Below are 18,593 nucleotides of genomic sequence, written 5' to 3'. Positions count from 1 at the left end.
CCATTCCATGCTGCAATAGCACAAAATAACAAACATCCCTATTTTCAGCACTAGAAATGACTTCCCAGTACAATGGGCGTGACACCTTCACTGATTGCCAAGACAGGCTAATTTGAAAATGAAATTGCTTATTAACCCGGCTTGGGGGAAACCAGCTTCTTTTAATTATTAATCACCTTTCTTCATCTAGCTGGGTTTTTTTCTAAACTAGTGGGAATACAGTTTGCTTTAAAATCTCAACATTTTAAGTAAAACTTCTCCATTGAAAAACAGTCAAGAACTCCTGAACTAAGACAAGAAGAATGTTGTCCCCTTTGAACTAAGGGTGCCCAAAGTGTGGCTTATGGGCACATTTGGCTTCTGACCCCTTTTCAGATGGTCACACATAGTCATTTAATTGCCTTTAAAATGTTTTATGAGCTGGCTTGTCCTCCAGGTTTGGAATGGACTGGAATTATCCCTGTTGGTATAAAAGTCCTCAATCGGGAGCACCGGACCTATAGTAGTTACTGGACATATATGCAGGTTTTTATTAATTCATCATTGAATGTGGGCATCATTGACAAGGCCAGCGTTTATTGTCCCTCCTCAATTTCCTTTGAGAAAGTGGTATTGAGCCATCTCCTTGAATATGAATGAGTACGGAGTCTGCACGTGCGGAGTGTGTGTGGAGTCTTCCCTTTCTCCCCGTGTATGCGTGGGTTTCCTCCGGGTGCTCCGGTTTCCTCCCAGTCCAAAGATGTGCAGGTTAGGTGGATTGGCCATGCTAAATTACCCTTAGTGTCGAATGAAAAAGGTTAGGTGGGGTTACTGGGTTACGGGGATAGGGTGGAAGCGTAGGCTTAAGTAGGGTGCTCTTTCCGAGGGCCGATCCAGACTCGATGGGCCGAATGTCCTCCTTCTGCACTGTAAGTTCCATAATTCTATGAGTGGCTTGCTAAACTATTTGAGTGGCCAGGTAAGAGTCAACCACCTTGCTGTGGATCTGCAGTCACACTTAGGCCACACCAGGTAAGTATGACAGATTTCCTTCCCGAAAAGACATTAATGAACCAAATGGGTTTTTCCAACCATCTGGTAGTTTTATGTTAACTATTGCCAACACTCGCATTTTTCAAAATTGGAGATTTATTTAATAACATTTTTTGCTGAAAAAAGACAAATGCTGTTGAAGCTTTCCATCTGATACTTTTCAGGGCAGTCCACAAAAATAGTTTTAACAGAGTGGGAGACAGCTATTTCCCTGGTCCATTCAACACGTCAATGTCTTGACCAATCAGAGTCAACCTGCCTGGTTTGAATTTAAACAGCATTTTGGCAGTTAATTGTTCCCTGATGCATTCTACATGGCAATGCCTCTACAAATCAGACTCCACTTGCCAACCAATCAGCACCCTCTTATGCAGTATAAATTATTGTTCCCTTATGGATTTTGTATTATTGCAATGCATAGAATCATAGAATTTACAGTGCAGAACGAAGCCACTCGGCCCACTGAGTCTGTACCGGCCCTTGGAAAGAGCACCCCACCCAAGCCCACACCTCCACCCTATCCCCATAACCCAGCAACCCACCTAACTCTTTTTGACACGAAGGGCAATATTTTTTACCGTGCAGAAGGAGGCCATTCGGCCCATTGAGTCTGCACCGGCCCTTGGAAAGAGCATCATACTTCAGCCCACGCTTCCGCCCTATCCCTTTAACCTGACCTAACCTTTTGGATACTAAGGGGCAATTTAACATGGCCAATCCACTTAACCTGCACATCTTTGGACTGTGGGAGGAAACCGGAGCACCCAGAGGAAACTCACGCAGACACGGGGAGAACGTGCAGACTCCACACAGACAGTCACCCAAGACGGGAATCAAACCTGGGACGCTGGAGCTGTGAAGCAACTAGCCACTGTGTTACCATGCTGCCCATTCTGTCCTGATGAGTGCAAGCCAAAAACTTTGACAGCATGTCTCTTTTTTTCAGCAACGCTCAAACTTTGTGCAAGCAAGCAACCGTTAATTAAATTCCTCAGCAGCCAAAGTAGGACTTGAACTTGTCCCAATTAGGCCATGCTTCTGAATTCCTAGTCCAGTAGCATATCCTATGGTGACAACATGGATTTAAATGTGATTCCAAAGGCTACACTTTGATCCAAAAAGGTACATGGTTTGGGCATTCCCCCCATTGAGTTTTCTTCCTGCATAAGGTCTTTTTCTACCTCCTGATATATTACTGCCATCTGCAGATGGATGTTATTTCCAAATTAATTTGTCTACGGAAATGGAATTTTCCTGAGTGCTATTTTTGTGCATGAGTTAAAGTACTTGTGTGAAATTCAACCAGTGTTCTGAGACTAACACTGAGCAAGACTGATATTGCAACAAGGACCAGTCACAGATTCCCATGTTGGAGGACATGCCACTCCACTGCCAATGTTTATGATTACTTGGCTCTTCCATCATCAACAAATGCATTTATAAGAACATAAGAACTAGGAGCAGGAGTAGGCCATCTGGCCCCTCGAGCCTGCTCCGCCATTCAATGAGATCATGGCTGATCTTTTGCGGACTCAGCTCCACTTTCCAGCCCGAACACCATATCCCTTAATCCCTTTATTCTTCAAAAAACGATCTATCTTTATCTTAAAAACATTGAATGAAGAAGCCTCAACTGCTTCACTGGGCAAGGAATTCCATAGATTCACAACCCTTTGGGTGAAGAAGTTCCTCCTAAACTCAGTCCTAAATCTACTTCCCCTTATTTTGAGGCTATGCCCCCTAGTTCTGCTTTCACCCGCCAGTGGAAACAACCTGCCCGCAACTATCCTATCTATTCCCTTCATAATTTAATATGTTTCTATAAGATCCCCCCTCATCCTTCTAAATTCCAACGAGTCCAGTCCCAGTCTACTCAACCTCTCCTCGTAATCCAACCCCTTCAGCTCTGGGATTAACCTAGTGAATCTCCTCTGCACACCCTCCAGCGCCAGTACGTCCTTTCTCAAGTAAGGAGACCAAAACTGAACACAATACTCCAGGTGTGGCCTCACTAACACCTTATACAATTGCAGCATAACTTATATAGTGTCTTTCAAATCGTAAAATGTCCCAAAGGACCTCACAGGAGTATTATCAGACAAAATTTGACACTGAGCAACAGGGGGGAAATTAAGACAAGTGGCCCTAAACCTGGTCAAAGAGGTAGGTTTCAAGGAGCGTGTTAAAGAAGAAGAGAGAGGCTAAGAGGTTTAGAGAGAACATTCTAGAGTTTAGGACATGGGCAGCAATGGTGGAGCACAGGAAATCGGGGGTAAGACCATAAGACATAGGAGCAGGATTAGGCCACTCGGCCCATCGAGTCGGCTCCGCAATTCAATTACGGTTTTTTTTTTCTCATTCCAAATCTCTTAACCCCTCCCCATAAGCCCTGATACCCTTATTAATCCAGAACCTATCTATCTGTCTTCACAATAATTATAATAATAGTCTTTATTGTTAAAAGTAGGCTGACCTTAACACTGCAATGAAGTTACCGTGAAAGGCCCATAGTCATCACATTCCGGTGCCTGTTCGGGTGCAAAGAGGAAGAATTTAGAATATCCAATTCACCTAACAAGCATGTCTTTTGGGTTTGTGGGAGGAAACCGGAGCACCCAGAGGAAACCCACGCAGACACAGGGAGAATGTGTAGACTCTGCACAGACTGTGACCCAAGCCGGGAATGTAACCTCGGACCCTGGCGCTGTGAAACAACAGTGCTAACCACTGTACTACTGTGCTGCCCTTAAAGACACTCTGATTTAGCCTCCACAGTCTTCTGTGGCAAAGAGCTCCACAGATTCACCACCCTGTGGCTGAAGAAATTCTTTCTCATCTCCGTTTAGTCTGAGAATGTATCCTCTGGTTCTAGTTTTTCCTACAAGTGGAAACATCCTCTCCACGTCCACCCTATCCAGGCCTCGCAGTATCCTGTAAGTTTCAACAAGGTCCCTCCTCATCCTTCTAAACTCCAAAGAGTACAGACCCAGTGTCCTCAACCGTTCCTCATACGACAAGTTCTTCATTCCAAGGTTCATTCTTGTGAACCTCCTCTGGACCGTTTCCAAGACCAGCACATTCTTCCTAAGATACGAGGCCCAAAACTGCTCCCAATACTCCAAATGGGGTCTAACCAGAGCCTTATACAGCCTCAGAGGTACATCCCCCATCTTGTATTCTAGCCCTCTCGATGAATTGGATGAGGTGCAGAGATCTCAGAGAGTTGTAGGGTTGGAGAAGATTCCATAAGTAGGTGTGGGGAGGCCATGAAGGGGTTTGAAAAGGAGAATGGCAGAGCTGGAGTGACCCCCAATAGTGCACAAAGGAAGCCATGGATCTGCCAGAGACTGAAATTGAAGGATTGCAGCGATCTCTGCCTACTATACTTTAAGTGCTTGCCTTTGGCAAGTGACACCTCTCAGAACTGAGATAAAATACAGGGGGAGTTAGAAGAGATAAAGACCAAGGACCTTCTACCATTCTGGTAGTTGCATGATACAATGCTCATGAAGTTACTGACTCAATCTCCGGCAACTAGTCGTCTACAACCAACTAAAAGGAAAATGGCAGAACTGAACAACAGACAACCGAGCAAGTGAGGGGGGAAAGTCATAGGAGTGTTTCAGCGGCATTTGAATAGATAGATAGATTATAACAAAAAAACTTGCCTTCGGATTGCAGCATGTTGCATTTAAATGTCTCAAAGCCATAAACAACGGCTGCCACCATGCAGACAAAAGTGGCTGACCTTCTCTACATTCTAAAGACTTCCTGCTTAAGTTTTTTGTTTTCCCGCTGAGGTTTAGGTGAAGTTGATTAGCTGCTTCAGACTTCTGTTCTGCTTCTGATTCAATGTCTGTGGGTATTTTTTTTTATTCATGAAATGTGGACATCACTGGCAAGACCAGATTCCTAATTGCCATTAAGAACGGTACATTATATTGTGGGGCTAACCAATGATCTACTGTGGGCTCTTTACAGACTCAGACCTGGTCTTTCTATCCGCAAGAAGAACAGAAGTATTACCTGAAACTCTACATTTTCGTGTGGGGGGTAAAAGGTCCGCACTGCCCAGATCTGGGGAAGAAGATGCGCCTCACCCTGCGAGTTATCGGTGAAGGAGCAAAGGGCAAAATTACGGTGAGATTACAAGAGAGAAATAAGCCCTGCTCAGATTTATTTTGCCTTGTAATGGTAGCCATCTCTAACCCTTGCTGGGGGAGGAAACGGGTTGACTTTGACAGGTTTATGGTACTTTGTATAAAAGACCATTCTTCAAGTGTCATAGCAAGCGACTTCAAATAGCGGTTCAGTTGTTAATGAGTTACACAGCCTGACCCAACATTGAACCTAGTGTGACCCCAGCAGCATTTGGCAGTGCCAAAATTTACTGTTACCTCCGTAACCAGTTTATGTTGAATTGCATAGAATCCACAGCATGGAAACAGACCCTTTGGTCCACCTGGTCCCTGCTATTGTTTATGCTCTGCAAAAGCCTTCTGCCACTCTACTTCACCTCACCTTCTATTCCTTTCTCCCTCATATATGTATCTAGCTTTCCCTTAAATGTATCTATGCTCACTATTGAGTCTTGAAGGTATCAAGGCACAGCAGGAGACATTCAATCCTTGTCATGGCCATGCCTGCGCTCTATCAAACAATTCGCGCTCAGTCCTATTCCCTCACGCTAGCCCCATTGCCCTGTAAGATTATTGCCTTCGTGTCCATCGAATATCCTTTCGAAATCAACGATCATCTCTGCTTCCGCCACTCTCGGGGGGTGGGGAGGGGGGTTGGGGGATGGGGGGGAGGTGTGGGGGGGTTGGGGATGGGGGGGTGGGGGGGGGGGCGAGCGAGTTCCGCTTGTTGTATAAAATAAGTTCTTCCTTACTTACCCCTACATCTGTTGCCCAAAATCTTAAATTTGGGCCCCCAGTTCTTGTACCAACAGCCAACGGGAGCAGCGTATCTTTGGCTATCCTATTTTAATCTGCTAGATTCTTGTACACCTCTATTGAATCGCTTCTCAGTTGCCTTTGCTTCACGGAGAACAATCCCGGATCGTCGACCTGACCTTGCAGCTAAATTCCCTTATCGCTGGAACCATTCTGCTAAATTTCCTCTGCATTTTATCCTTGCAAAGACTTCCTGGAGTATGGTGGCCAGAACAGGATGCAATAGTTAAGTTGTGGAGTAATCAGAGTTTAATTCAACTCAACTATTCCCTGCGGTAGAAAGTTCCACCTTTGAGTAAAGAGGCTCCTTCTGAAATTCTTATGGAATTTGTTGGTGATAATTTTACAATCATACCCCTTAATTTTGGACTCGCCCACAAGTGAAATGATCTTTCCTATGCCTACCCGTTGAAGCCCTTCATTATTTTAAAGGGCGCTATCAGGTCACCTCAACCTTCTTACTAGTCCCTGTAGCAGGGGGTAAAAGGAAAAAATTGGAAGCACGTCTAGATGCAGAACCTACTCTGAACCAACAACGATTTTTAGTCTTAACTTCAGCAGAGCTATTTCTGCTCCACCAGTTTGAAGTTTGGATGTCAACTGCAATTTTGTGAATGAAATTGCCTTGTTGTATTGAATATGACCAAACTCAATTAAGTAGAACTCTTACAGCCAGTGGCCATGCAAAGCTTTTCCTTAACTTGGGCTACGTCCTTGAAGTGAAAGGGCAATATTCTCACTGCCTGCGCCCGCTGAGACAATACTTGAGAGAGGATGGCTAAATATTTAACAACTTTGTACAGCTAATAAATCTAAAACGGAATTCAGGGCAGACTTCTTTATCCCAAGTTTAGTCAGAAAGTGGAACTCGCTGCTACAGGGAGTGGTTGAGGTGAATAGCGTGGGTGCATTTAAAGGGAGCTAGGTGGCAGAGAAAGGAATAGCAAGATTTCTGGAGAGTGTGTTTCAACAAAGGGTGGGAGGAGGCTTGAGTGGAGCACTGGATGGACCAATTGAGCTGAATGGTCTGTTTCTGGGCTGTAAATGTGATGTAATAACCACCTGGAGAAGCAGCTTGTATTATTTAGTACTCAACTTTGCTCATATTAGATTCTTAGAATAGGTGGGTCTTATTCTCAGTGCTTTTTAATGTGTGAATCGATGAACTTAAGTAAGTTTTCATCCATTCCATTAGAGCAATATTTCCCCTAATCCTTACTGGGTCAATTTTTGTAATTATAGGAAGATCAACTGTTGCCATCATGTGCAGTGCTTGAAATTTATATCAGTAACGTTTGCCCCCTCTGTTAAACATCTCCTTCAGGCTGAGGAAAGCCATGTACATTTGGGAGACATCCTGATTGGCGATAATAAGTCAGACGATCTTCTACTGGTCAATAATGGGCCATGCTCTTTGAGCTTTGCGTTGAACGTGAAGCAGGACATCACTGGACTATGTGACCCTGATGAGGTGGCGAAAGATCCGATGGGTAAGTTGGTGGGATAAAAACGCGGCATTTTGCTATTGGCAAATTGAACTTTGGTTCCAAATGCCTGTCAATGGAAGATGGAAAGGGTCACTGAGGGGGTTAAGGAACTTAGACATCTTAGGCAAGAGTGAACTAGAGTAAGAGTAGGATGTGAAGTGAGGATTTCAAAATGGTGGAGTGGAGTGTGTATGCAATTTATGTTTGGTGCTTAAAGAAGCAAAAAACTTAAAGCAGGCTAGAGCCATATTAACATCAAAAGAAAAAAGTTCACTTAGTTGATTCCTGGGTTGAGAGTGTCTCAACCTGGGTTGACAGATTGAGCAGAATAGGCCTATATTCCCTGGAATTTAGAAGACTGAGAAATTACAACCAGGATTCTCCAGGGCTGTCCTCTAAGCCATGGGATTCACGATGGCGTGCTGAATCCTGGGTTGGGCCAAAATCAGGATTCGCACAGTGTGTCAAACCGGTCGTCAATCTCCTGGCCCACCCCACCAGCAATAATGGGTCTCCTGACGTCCCCGACGAGCATCCTGTTCTGACCTGACGGAAGTATTCAAATAGCACTGTTTGGCATCTAATTGGTGGGCAGGATGCCCGATTCACTTGCCAGCTGGGATGTTCCAACACTGCAGCCAAGAGTTCCACCAACGCAAATTGGTGCAAATCTTGAGGAAGGTGGACCTGGCGGCTTGCAGTCCAAGGGGTGACAAGAGGATAGGTACCCTCCCAACAATTGCCTCCAGGGTGCCGAGCGGGGTCCTTCATGGGAGGGGGGGATCAGCTGGGCTTGTGATGGATAGGTGGGGCTCGGGTCAGAGTCTTTCCTGGGATGGCGTTCGTTTGACTGTTCTCCCCTTTAAATCCATTATACAGTCACTGGTACCTAAAAATTAAAGTTTTCTCTAAATAGTCTCACTGGTACCCTTAAACTCATTTTATCGCAGAAAAACACATCTCATAATAAAGTGAAAGTGTAGTAATAAAGATCCCATCTGTATTCATAAACCCTTTTAAAATGTCTGGCAGTATGCCAAGTTTAAAGGACTATGAGATGAAGGTAAAGGAATCCCTTTAAAGTGCTGGAAACCATCTTGAGGTTGCCCCCAACACCTGCTCTTTTCAGGAAGCACTTGAGAACAAAGAGACAGCCTCATAAAGAAATTGTAGTTAGAAAACCAGCTGCTCCCCTGAGTTAATAGAGCCTTGCAGAGCTATATAAATAAGCAATCCAAATCTCCCCTTTGAAACTGCCTCGGCTTGTCAATCAAAAAACTTTCAGCAGGTAACGGTGTGTGAAACTGAATGCAAACAATGCAGTTCAAAGCTTTTAGCCTTCTAGGCACACACACAAGCTTTTATACTTTAAAGGGCAATGAAACTAACTGAGAAAATCACTTCAAAGGTTTCCACCACTTTAAAGGGATTTGTTTTACCTTCACCTTATAGATCTTTCAATGTGCGTCCTGACAGTTTTTAAAGGGTTTCGGGGTATAAATGGGATCCATTTAATTTTATTACGAGAAATGCATATTTCTGAGATACTGACTGACTATTTAATGGATTCATGGGTGCAGATGAGAACACTTTCACTTTATTATGTGAAAAGATACTGAGTGACTGTTTAATTGGTTTAAAAGCTGCAGATGGGGAGAGCAGCAAAATGAATCTCATCCCAAGAGAGACCCCTGACCTGAGCCCTTCCAGTCCAGTAGCCCAGTTCAAGCCCCTTTTGACACCTACCTCCCATGAAGAATCCTCCTTGGCATGCTGGAGAACCCCGTTGCCACGCCTTAGAGTGAAAGGTCCCAGGTTGGCACTGTCAAGGGGCAGGGCCTGAAGGGAGGAATGGGTGGGGTCTGAAGGGGGAACTAGGGGGTGGTGAGGGAGTGGGGGCCTTGTTAGCGAAGTGAGTGGGGGGAGTGCGCTGACAGCTATCTTGGTGGATAGTTTTGACAAGGTGCCCCGGTCTCTGTGGGACTTGTCAGAGAGATTAGGTCCTAACCCTCTTAAGCTCCAGCACGGACCCCAGTGTACAATTGAATAGCACAGAAAACCCTTTAGAGGCAAAACAATCATTCAAAGTGCTATTGCATGGCATGTCGGGGTCACCGCTAGCGCCAGCGGAAATCACTGGGCCCAATTTTCCTAATCCGCGGCGATCTCTTTGAAAAACATGAAATTCTGAGAAATCTTGACAGAGTAGATACTGAGAGGCTGTTTCCCTTGACTGGACAGTCTAGAATCATAGACCATTGCCTCAGGATAAGAGTTCTACCATTTAGGATTGAAACAAAAGAATGTCTTCACTGTGAACGTTTAAAATTGCCCACCCTGATGTCTGTGGACGCTGAACCGTTGAGTATGCTTGATGTGAATATTGATAGATTTTTAGGCACTAAGGAAATCAAGGGATGTGGGATTGGGCGGACAAGTGGAGTTGAAGATCCCACTGAGAACACTGGAGAGTCTGCACCGACCCTTGGAAAGAACACCCTACTCAAGCCCACGCCACCACCCCATCCCGGTAACCCAGTAATCCCACCTAAACTTTTGGACACAAAGGGGCAATTTAGCATGGCCAATCCACCTGACCTGCACATCCTTTGGACTGTGGGAGGAACCAGAGCACTTGGAGGAAACCCACAACCCACGCAGACGCGAGGAGAAAGTGCGAACTACACACAATCACCTGAGGCCGAAATTGAACCTGGGTCCCTGAGGCAGCAGTGCTAACCAGTGTGATATCTAGAAGCACTTCTTCAATCAAAGGGAAGTGGAAATCTGAAATTTTTTGTCCCAAAAAAGGTGTTGACTCTGGGGTCAAATGAACAATTCACAGCTCCAGGGTCCCAGGTTCGATTCCTGGCTTGGGTCGCTGTCTGCACGTCTCCCTGTGTCTGTGTGGGTTTCCTCCGGGTGCTCCGGTTTCCTCCCACAAGTCCCGAAAGACATGCTTGTTAGATGAATTGGACATTCTGAATTCTCCCTCTGTATACCCGAACAGGCACCGGAATGTGGCGACTAGGGAATTTTCACAGTAACTTAATTGCAGTGTTAATGTAAGCCGACTTGTGACAACAAAAATTATTATTAAAGATTATTATTAAAGATTGTGGAACTATGTTGGGGAAGATGCTGTTAGGATCAACATTAATCAGTTGAATGACAGGCTATGTGTTCCCTGTGTTAAGACTCATCCCTAATAATTACATTCCTGAATAAATCTCATGATTTGTTTTCTTGGAAATGCATGTTTTCTCAGCTTTTAAATTGAAATCTCCGCACGGCACAATACCAGCGAGGTCAAAAGTCAGTTTCAGATTCACCGTCTGGCCTGTTCGAAGGCTTCATTACTCTTGGACAGTTAGCGCCAAGATTATCTCTGCTAAAGGTGAGTACATTTTTTATATTTGTAAATTAGATAGCGGCCTTTTGTGTCTGGATGAAAGGGTGAAAATTTATTCAATCTTGGTTGTAAGCGTCACGTGCAATTCACTCAATTTGTTTCCCAGCGAGATCAGACCTACAGCACAAAATTGCCTCTTAATTGGTGCTAATTGACATCATAATTGGCCTTGCAAGTTACTTAGTCCAAGGAAACAAATGCTGGTTTTACCAGTGATGCCCGCATCCCAAGGGAAAAATAAAGAAAAAAAGACGATTAAAGAATTTTTGGATGTGTGAAATAGGGAAATCTTGCATTCTTATAACATCTTTCATGACCTTAGGACATCCCAATGTGCTTTAAAACCGCTAATATACTTTTTGAAGCGTGGTCACCGTTGTAACGTAGGAAACATGGCAACTAATTTGAGCATATAAAGATCCCACAAACAGAAATGTGATCATTTATTTTTGATGATGTTCGTTGAGGGATATATTTTGGTCAGAAAACTAGAAAGAATGCCCCTACATTGCTTAAAATAGTGCCATGGAACATTTTATATCCACCTAAGGGCACAGACAGGGCCTTGGTTTGATAGCTCATCCTAAAGATGGTACCTAAGCAGCACAGCACTCATTCAGCACTGCCCTGGACTGGAATGACGACCTAGCTTGTAGGCTCAAGTCTCTAAGGCGCAACTTAAGCTTATGTCTTTCATAGAATTTACAGTGCTGAAGGAGGCCATTCGGCCCATCGAGTCTGCACCGGCTCTTGGAAAGAGCACCCTACCCACGTTCAACACCGCCACACTATCCCCATAACCCAGTAACCCCACCCAACACTAAGGGCAATTTTGGACACTAAGGGCAATTTATCATGGCCAATCCACCTAACCTGCACATCTTTGGACTGTGGGAGGAAACCGGAGTACCCGGAGGAAACCCACGCACACACGGGGAGGATGTGCAGACTCCGCACAGACAGTGACCCAAGCCGGAATTGAACCTGGGACCCTGGAGCTGTGAAGCAGTTGTGATAGCCACAATGCTACCGTGCTGTCTACGTCCTTCTGACTCTGAGCTGTAAGCTCATGTCGTCGGCTTTTTGATAAAGGCCTGTCTATTATATGATTTTTATTGTTTGTTCATGGGATTTGGGTGTCGCTGGCTGGACCATAATTTAATGGCCATCCCTAATTTGCCTCGAGAAGGTGGTGATGAGTTGCCTTCTGAACTGCTGGAGTCCTTACATTGTAGGAACACCCACAGTGCTGTTAGGAAAGAAGTTCCAGGATTTAAACCCGGTGACAATGAATGAATGGTTATGGCTACTGTTGAGTAAAGAGTCAAGAGTTCTGCTCCTTTTCACAAACACCTTTATTTTCCTTGAACACAATCTATACAAACTCTATCACCACATCACATGCCACAAGAGTCACCTGCAACCCCTTTACATATCAGTGCCATTTATTGGATACTAAACATCAATGAGACATCTAATTGGAATGTCTCTTAACCCATTCCTTAACAGTCTCCACTTGGAGAAAGAAAATAATTTGGTAAATATTGGTTTTCCCCGAAGAAACAAAATTACAAGAAACTCAAAAACACAAGCAGTTCTCCCCCTTTTTTTTGGAAAAAGTCACAGGAACAGGCGCACTTCATTAATAATATCCAAAAGTTTATGTGAACTAGCCCCTCTTTTCCTAAAACAATCGGACAATTGATAGCTACTGTCGACCCATTTAACTTTTGCTATCTCGCCTCTGTCCAACATCCGCTTCAAATTTGCAATGTCTATCCTTAACCTTTTCTCATTTACCCTTTTTGTAGAGTGCACATTTTCCCACAGGGATTTATTGTCAATGTGACACTCAATGGGTATGTTCCCCAAATCCCCTAATCCCAAAATATCTGTTAATATCTGGGATATATAAAAGGCCATATCCACCGCCTCTACAAGGCTTAACGTCTCAGCGACCAAAGTGCTTTTGACCACTCTCCTTATTTTCTTTGTTTCCCACACAAGAGGGCAACATTTACTATTGTTCCCCAAAAGGAAAAGTATAAAACCTCCTGCGGTTTTATACTATGCATAAATGGTGAATGGGGTGCCAATTTTGCATAGGACACATCACTATAAACTCTGAGTTTCAAGTGCCTACGGTCACCTAAAACCGGGAGCCTCAAAACACACACCTGTATTTTCAGTTTCACCAACGCTTTATTTGGATTGGATTGGATTGGATTTTGTTTATTGTCGCGTGTACTGAGGTACAGTTAAAAGTGTTTTTCTGCCAGCAGCTCAACAGATCATTAAGTACGTGGGAAGAAAAGGTTATGAAAGAAAAGACATAATAAGGCAACACAAGGTACACAATGTAACTACATAAACACCGGCATCAGGTGGAGCAAACAGGGGTGTAGTGTTAATGAGGTCAGTCCATAAGAGGGTCGTTTAGGAGTCTGGTAACTGCATAACCAGGTCGTTCAGGAGTCTGGTAACAGGTAACTTGTTCTCATTAGGTCTTCCTCTTTAGGATCATTCATTTTTGTACTCAACTCTAAGACATCAAAACTAATGTCCGGTCTAGTCTGTCTACCTAACCAATTCAGTTGCCCATTTAAACTACGCAATTGCTCTTTTTCCATCTTTGAAACCACTGTGTCTTTTTATGAAACCCGACGATGACTTATTACTATTGGGCTGATGCTCTCCAAATAAGATTGCTGGCATAAAGTTGCACCTAACTTAGTCTGTCAGATAGAAGACGCTCTTTCACGCCCAGAGCACATGATGTCAGTGTAGGGGGCACGTGACCTGCTCTATGGCGCCGTTTCTGGAGAGAAGACTCCATTGATATTTTTGAAAGAATCTGCTGCTGGGTCAGTGCGCTGATTTCAGGAGAAGGCGGTCTGTCTCGCTGTGCTCGGGGCCTGCGTACAGCTGAGGGAGCATGCATGCGCGGGATGGTCGGCATTCTGAAAGCCGGTCGCAACCAGCATTTTAAAAAGCCGATTGTGGCCCTTGGGCACTTCTTCCCGGGAACACCGCAACCAACCCATGACCCTCCCGACTGTCGCCCTCGATCCACCCGCGGGTCACAACTCTGAGTTTGAAAATGACTGATCTGAGGGACCTTGGTGAGTTGCTGCACTGCTTCTTGTAGATGGGCGACAATCCTTCCACTGTGCATAAATGGTGAATGGGGTGCCAATCAAGTGGGCTGCTTTGTTCTGGGTGACATCAAGTGTTGTTGGAGCGGCACTCACCCAAGCAAATGGAGAGTATTTAATTACATTCCTGACTTATGCCTTGTCAATGGTGGACAGGCTTTGGGGAGTCAGGAGGTGAGCTACTCTCTGCAGAGTTCCCAGCCTCTGACCTGCTCTTGTAGCCTCAGCATTATATGTCAAGTCTAGTTTACTTTCTGGTCCATAGTAACCTCCAGGATGTTGATAGAGAACATGAACATAGAACATATAGTGCAGAAGGAGGCTATTCGGGCCATCGAGTCTGCACCGACCCACTTAAACCCTCACTTCCACCCTATCCCCGTAACCCAATAACCCCTCCTAACCTTTTTGGTCAGGAAGGGCAATTTATCATGGCCAATCCACCTAACCTGCACATCTTTGGTCTATGGGAGGAAACCGGAGCAGCCGGAGGAAACCCACGCAGACACGGGGAGAACGTGCAGACTCCGCACAGACAGTGACCCAGCGGGGAATCGAACCTGGGACCCTGGTGCTGTGAAGCCACAGTGCGATCCACTTGTGCTACCATGCTGCCCCGTGCTACCGTGCTGATAGTGGGGGATTTAGTGATAGTAATGCCACTGAATGTCATGGGGAGATTGTTAAATTCTCTCTTGCCGGAGATGGTGATTACCTGGTACTTGTGTGGCGCAAATGTTACTTTACACTTATCAGCCCAAGCCTGAATATTGACTGAGCCACGCTGCATATGAACACAGATTGCTTCAGTTCAAATGACCTTACTGTTGTGCATTGTGCAATGTTTTAGTGCTGGAGCCTGATGAAAGTAAGGAGGGAAACCCGATGTGTTGCGTGACAGCAGACGGAGTCTATCCAATGATATTTATTTCGGATGCTCGTTGCCTGGGGAGCATAAGAGGCATCAGCAAGCAGCAACTCTGGCGTCTCTTTTCGCTTGACACACTCAATGAGTACCTGCAGCGCGATCCTACCGGGGGTGAGCTGCTGTACCGGGTGCCAACCAGACACAGGTGAGAAAATATGCCGCAAATACATAAAGAGCCACTGATAATAGGGACAGACTGGGCTCGATAATTGGTACCAGACGGCAGCGTGAACTGGATGAGCTTTTGCTTCTTCATTCTAATGCTCGTTATAAAAAATGTAATGCTTCAAAGGCTGTCAAGGTATTAGAGAGGGTGCAGAGGAGATCCACCAGAGCTGAGGAACTTAGAGAAATGTAGAGGTTTAGAGAAGCTGCGATTGTTCCCCTTAAAGTGGAGAAGATTAAGGGAGGATATAATAGCGCTGTTCAAAATTTCGAGGGGTTTTGACAGAGTAGATGGGGAAATCCGTTTCCACTGACAGGAGAGTCGGTACCCAGAACACACAGATTTATGGTATTCATGAAAAAATCAGGGCAGGGGCTGGCAATTTGTTTTGCATAGCAAGTTCTGCTGGTCTGGAATGCACTTTCTAAAAAGGTGGTAGAAGCACATTCAGTGGTGAGATTCAAAAAATATAGGGCATGATTCTCTAAAAATGGGGCTATGTCCCCCACGCCGGCGGGAAAACTGGCACCAACGGCTCCGGTGACAACGGGCCCCGAAAGTGAGGAATTCTCACCTTCTAGGGGGCTAGGTTGCCGCCGGAGTTGTCCCTGCAGCTCCAGTTGGCAGAGAACGGCCGGTCCGCGCATGCGCAGGACGACCGGCGTGATCTCGCGCACGCGGGAACGGCCGCGTATTTACGCCCATGCGCGGGGGTTCCCTTCTACGCGCCGGCCCTTAGACAGCATAGTGGAGCCCTACAGGGGCCCGCCGAAGAGTAAAGTAGGCCCCCACGGAATTAGCCCGCCAGACGATCGGTAGGCCTCGATCGCAGGCCAGGTCGCCATGGGGGCCCCAATGGCCCCCGCACACGTACCTTCCAGGTCCCGCCGTGTGTGAGGTGAATAATCCACGCCGGTAGGACTCGGCCAAACTCGTCGGCCACTCGGTCCTTGGGGGTCTGGAGAATCGGCGGGGGGCGCTGTCAATGGCCTCCGAATGGCGCGGCGGGAATCCCGTGGGCGCCCGCAAAACGGTGCCGGAGAATGCGAAAACCAGTGTCTGGGTGTTGGGGTGCAATTCTCCCCCCCCCCCCCCCCCCCCGGGATTCTCCGACCCGACGTCAGGTCGGAGAACGGCCCTTAGACAGCATAGTGGAGCCCTACAGGGGCCCGGCGCAGAGTAAAGTAGGCCCCCACGGAATTAGCCCGCCAGACGATCGGTAGGCCTCGATCGCAAGCCAGGTCACCGTGGGGGCCCCAATGGCCCCCGCACACGTACCTTCCAGGTCCCGCCGTGTGTGAGGTGATTTAATTATCCCTTTAATTATCCTTTAATTATCCTAATTTAAATAATCCTTTAATTATCCTTTAATTATCTTAAACACCTTGGTTAGTTATTCCTCAATTTTCCGACGTCAGGTCGGAGAATCCCGGCCACAAGCTTTCAATAAGACAGCACAGCAACAGTGGACAACATTATCTCGTTCAGTGCTGTAGGATGTTATGATTTATATATTTCTATAATCTGCTGCCCATCTATCCAGCCCGTCTCTGACAGTTTTCCGCACTCTGATCCCATTCACAGTCCTTTGTCACAATTTCTCATACTCTGCAATTGCGTCACTTCAAATTTCAATATTGGTCCCTTGTATCTGAAGACTCCCAAATCAGAAGAAATAGTTTCTCTCTATCTACCTTGTCAAATCCTTTAATTATCCTTTAATTATCTTAAACACCTTGGTTAGTTATGCCTCAATTTTCCGTTGTCAAGAGAATATTAGCCTCTTGTCATACAAAGTCAGGAAACGCCTCCATTTTGTATCGCTCAGGATCCGGATTGTAAGCGATTTTCAATTCATTTTTCATTTTCAAATTATCTATGATCTAATCCCTGTTGAGTCCCGTTTCATTTTGGCGAATCGATGCCGCATCATCCTCGGAAGTTAATATATCCTTCCTGAGCGCGTTGGCCGGAACCAAATACATTGTTCCAGACCTGGTACAGCCTGAACTTAATGTAACTGTACCATAGCTTCTACCCATTTGTATTGCAGATTTTCTTTATTCAACATCTCGAAGTTTCTCAAATACGGGGGACAAATACTTAGACATTTTCCTGAGCCCTTCAACTTAAATTATAATTTATGGCCTAACTTGCTCGGAGTGCAAGCTGAAAGAGATGTGGCGACGGCAACAGGGCATCTTAGTGAGCAAAGATCACTATCCTGAATAGGGCCAACAGGGCATCTCCTAAACTATTTCAGGACTGAGAAAGAAACAGAGGAAAACAGAGAGGGAAACAGGGTGCATTAGAGTTAAATCAGGTGGGCGACACGCTGGCACAGTGGTTAGCACTGCTGCCTCACGGCGCTGAGGACCCGGGTTCGATCCCGGACCTGGGTCACTGTCCGTGTGGAGTTTGCACATTCTCCCCGTGTCTGTATGGGTCTCATCCCCACAACCCAAAGATGTGCAGGGGAGATGGATTGCCATGCTAAGTTGCCCCTTAGTTGGAAAAATAACTATTGGGTATTCTAAATTTGTTTTGAAAAAATGAGAGTCAAATCAGGTACAGAAAGATATAAAGCAAGGAATGGAAAAACTGGATAAAAAGAGGGAAAAATTGGCAGTCAGCAAAAGTAAGAAATAAACACTTCTAAAAAGTCTCAATGCAGAATTTACTAACTGCAGGAATGAGATTCAACAGTTTAAAATGTTCCCTTTCTGGGCTGGGGTTTTTGATTGGCGTTGCTTTAGTAAATATTGTTAAAAGGGCATTGTTTATTTTGAGTGCTACCTTTCTGTAGCATGTCTGTGTGGGCAATTAACCTGGAAATCCAGAGCTTGAGGGAGAGCTGCTGTTTGTGTGAGAGAGGCAGCGGAGCAGCATAAATCAAACAGAAAATTCTGGACATTCACAACTCGCATTATATCACTTCATCTTCTAAACTTGCTGGCCACCTGCCCATTACTGAGTGTTGTGTGAACTACATTTTTCTCTCAAGAAAGATTTGGCCAATAGTCTTTTCTGTTTTCCTTCCAGCATAAATCGATGCCCCTCTGTGTCCACCCCAGTGATGGTAGATTTCAACTTTGGAGCAGCGCCCATATGCTCAGACCCATCTATTGTTCTGCTAATGATGGAGAACAAGGAGGTGACCCCCACCAACTGGTAGGTACCACTCGTTTTGGGAAGCGAGAAGGAACTGAGCTTGTGTAATCGAATTCCAGAGGAAAATCGTAACGTGCTAATTTCTACATTTGCGTCACCAGAAAGCAGAACTTAGGGAACATGTAGATTCAATTTTACTGGGTGGAGAGGGAAGCCTCGGTGTGGTGATATGCCTGTGAGCCATATCATAATTGGATGGTGTGAGACCTCCAACCAGCAGGTGGCGGTGCAGACACATCATGCGGTCTCAAGAAAAACACTATGTGACCTGGGGACCTGTATATAGA

At 45.4% G+C, this 18,593-nt stretch overlaps 1 protein-coding gene across 6 annotated transcripts in view; it reads left to right on the top strand.

Annotated features, from left to right (window-relative positions):
- Positions 1 to 18,593, top strand: part of cfap65 (cilia and flagella associated protein 65) — a 212,756-nt gene that overhangs the window by 106,869 nt on the left and 87,294 nt on the right. For all 6 annotated transcript variants that reach the window (XM_038790129.1, XM_038790130.1, XM_038790128.1 and 3 more), the window contains exons 15-19: positions 5,014 to 5,172; positions 7,312 to 7,477; positions 10,743 to 10,871; positions 14,892 to 15,114; positions 18,178 to 18,306. In XM_038790129.1, coding sequence (XP_038646057.1) covers positions 5,014 to 5,172; positions 7,312 to 7,477; positions 10,743 to 10,871; positions 14,892 to 15,114; positions 18,178 to 18,306 — 806 coding nt within the window. The remainder of the gene's footprint in view (positions 1 to 5,013; positions 5,173 to 7,311; positions 7,478 to 10,742; positions 10,872 to 14,891; positions 15,115 to 18,177; positions 18,307 to 18,593) is intronic.

The sequence above is a fragment of the Scyliorhinus canicula genome, chromosome 2 (genome assembly GCF_902713615.1).
Source record: "Scyliorhinus canicula chromosome 2, sScyCan1.1, whole genome shotgun sequence".
In the NCBI taxonomy this organism is placed as follows: Eukaryota; Metazoa; Chordata; class Chondrichthyes; order Carcharhiniformes; family Scyliorhinidae; genus Scyliorhinus; species Scyliorhinus canicula.
This window is presented reverse-complemented; position numbering and strand designations above follow the sequence as displayed.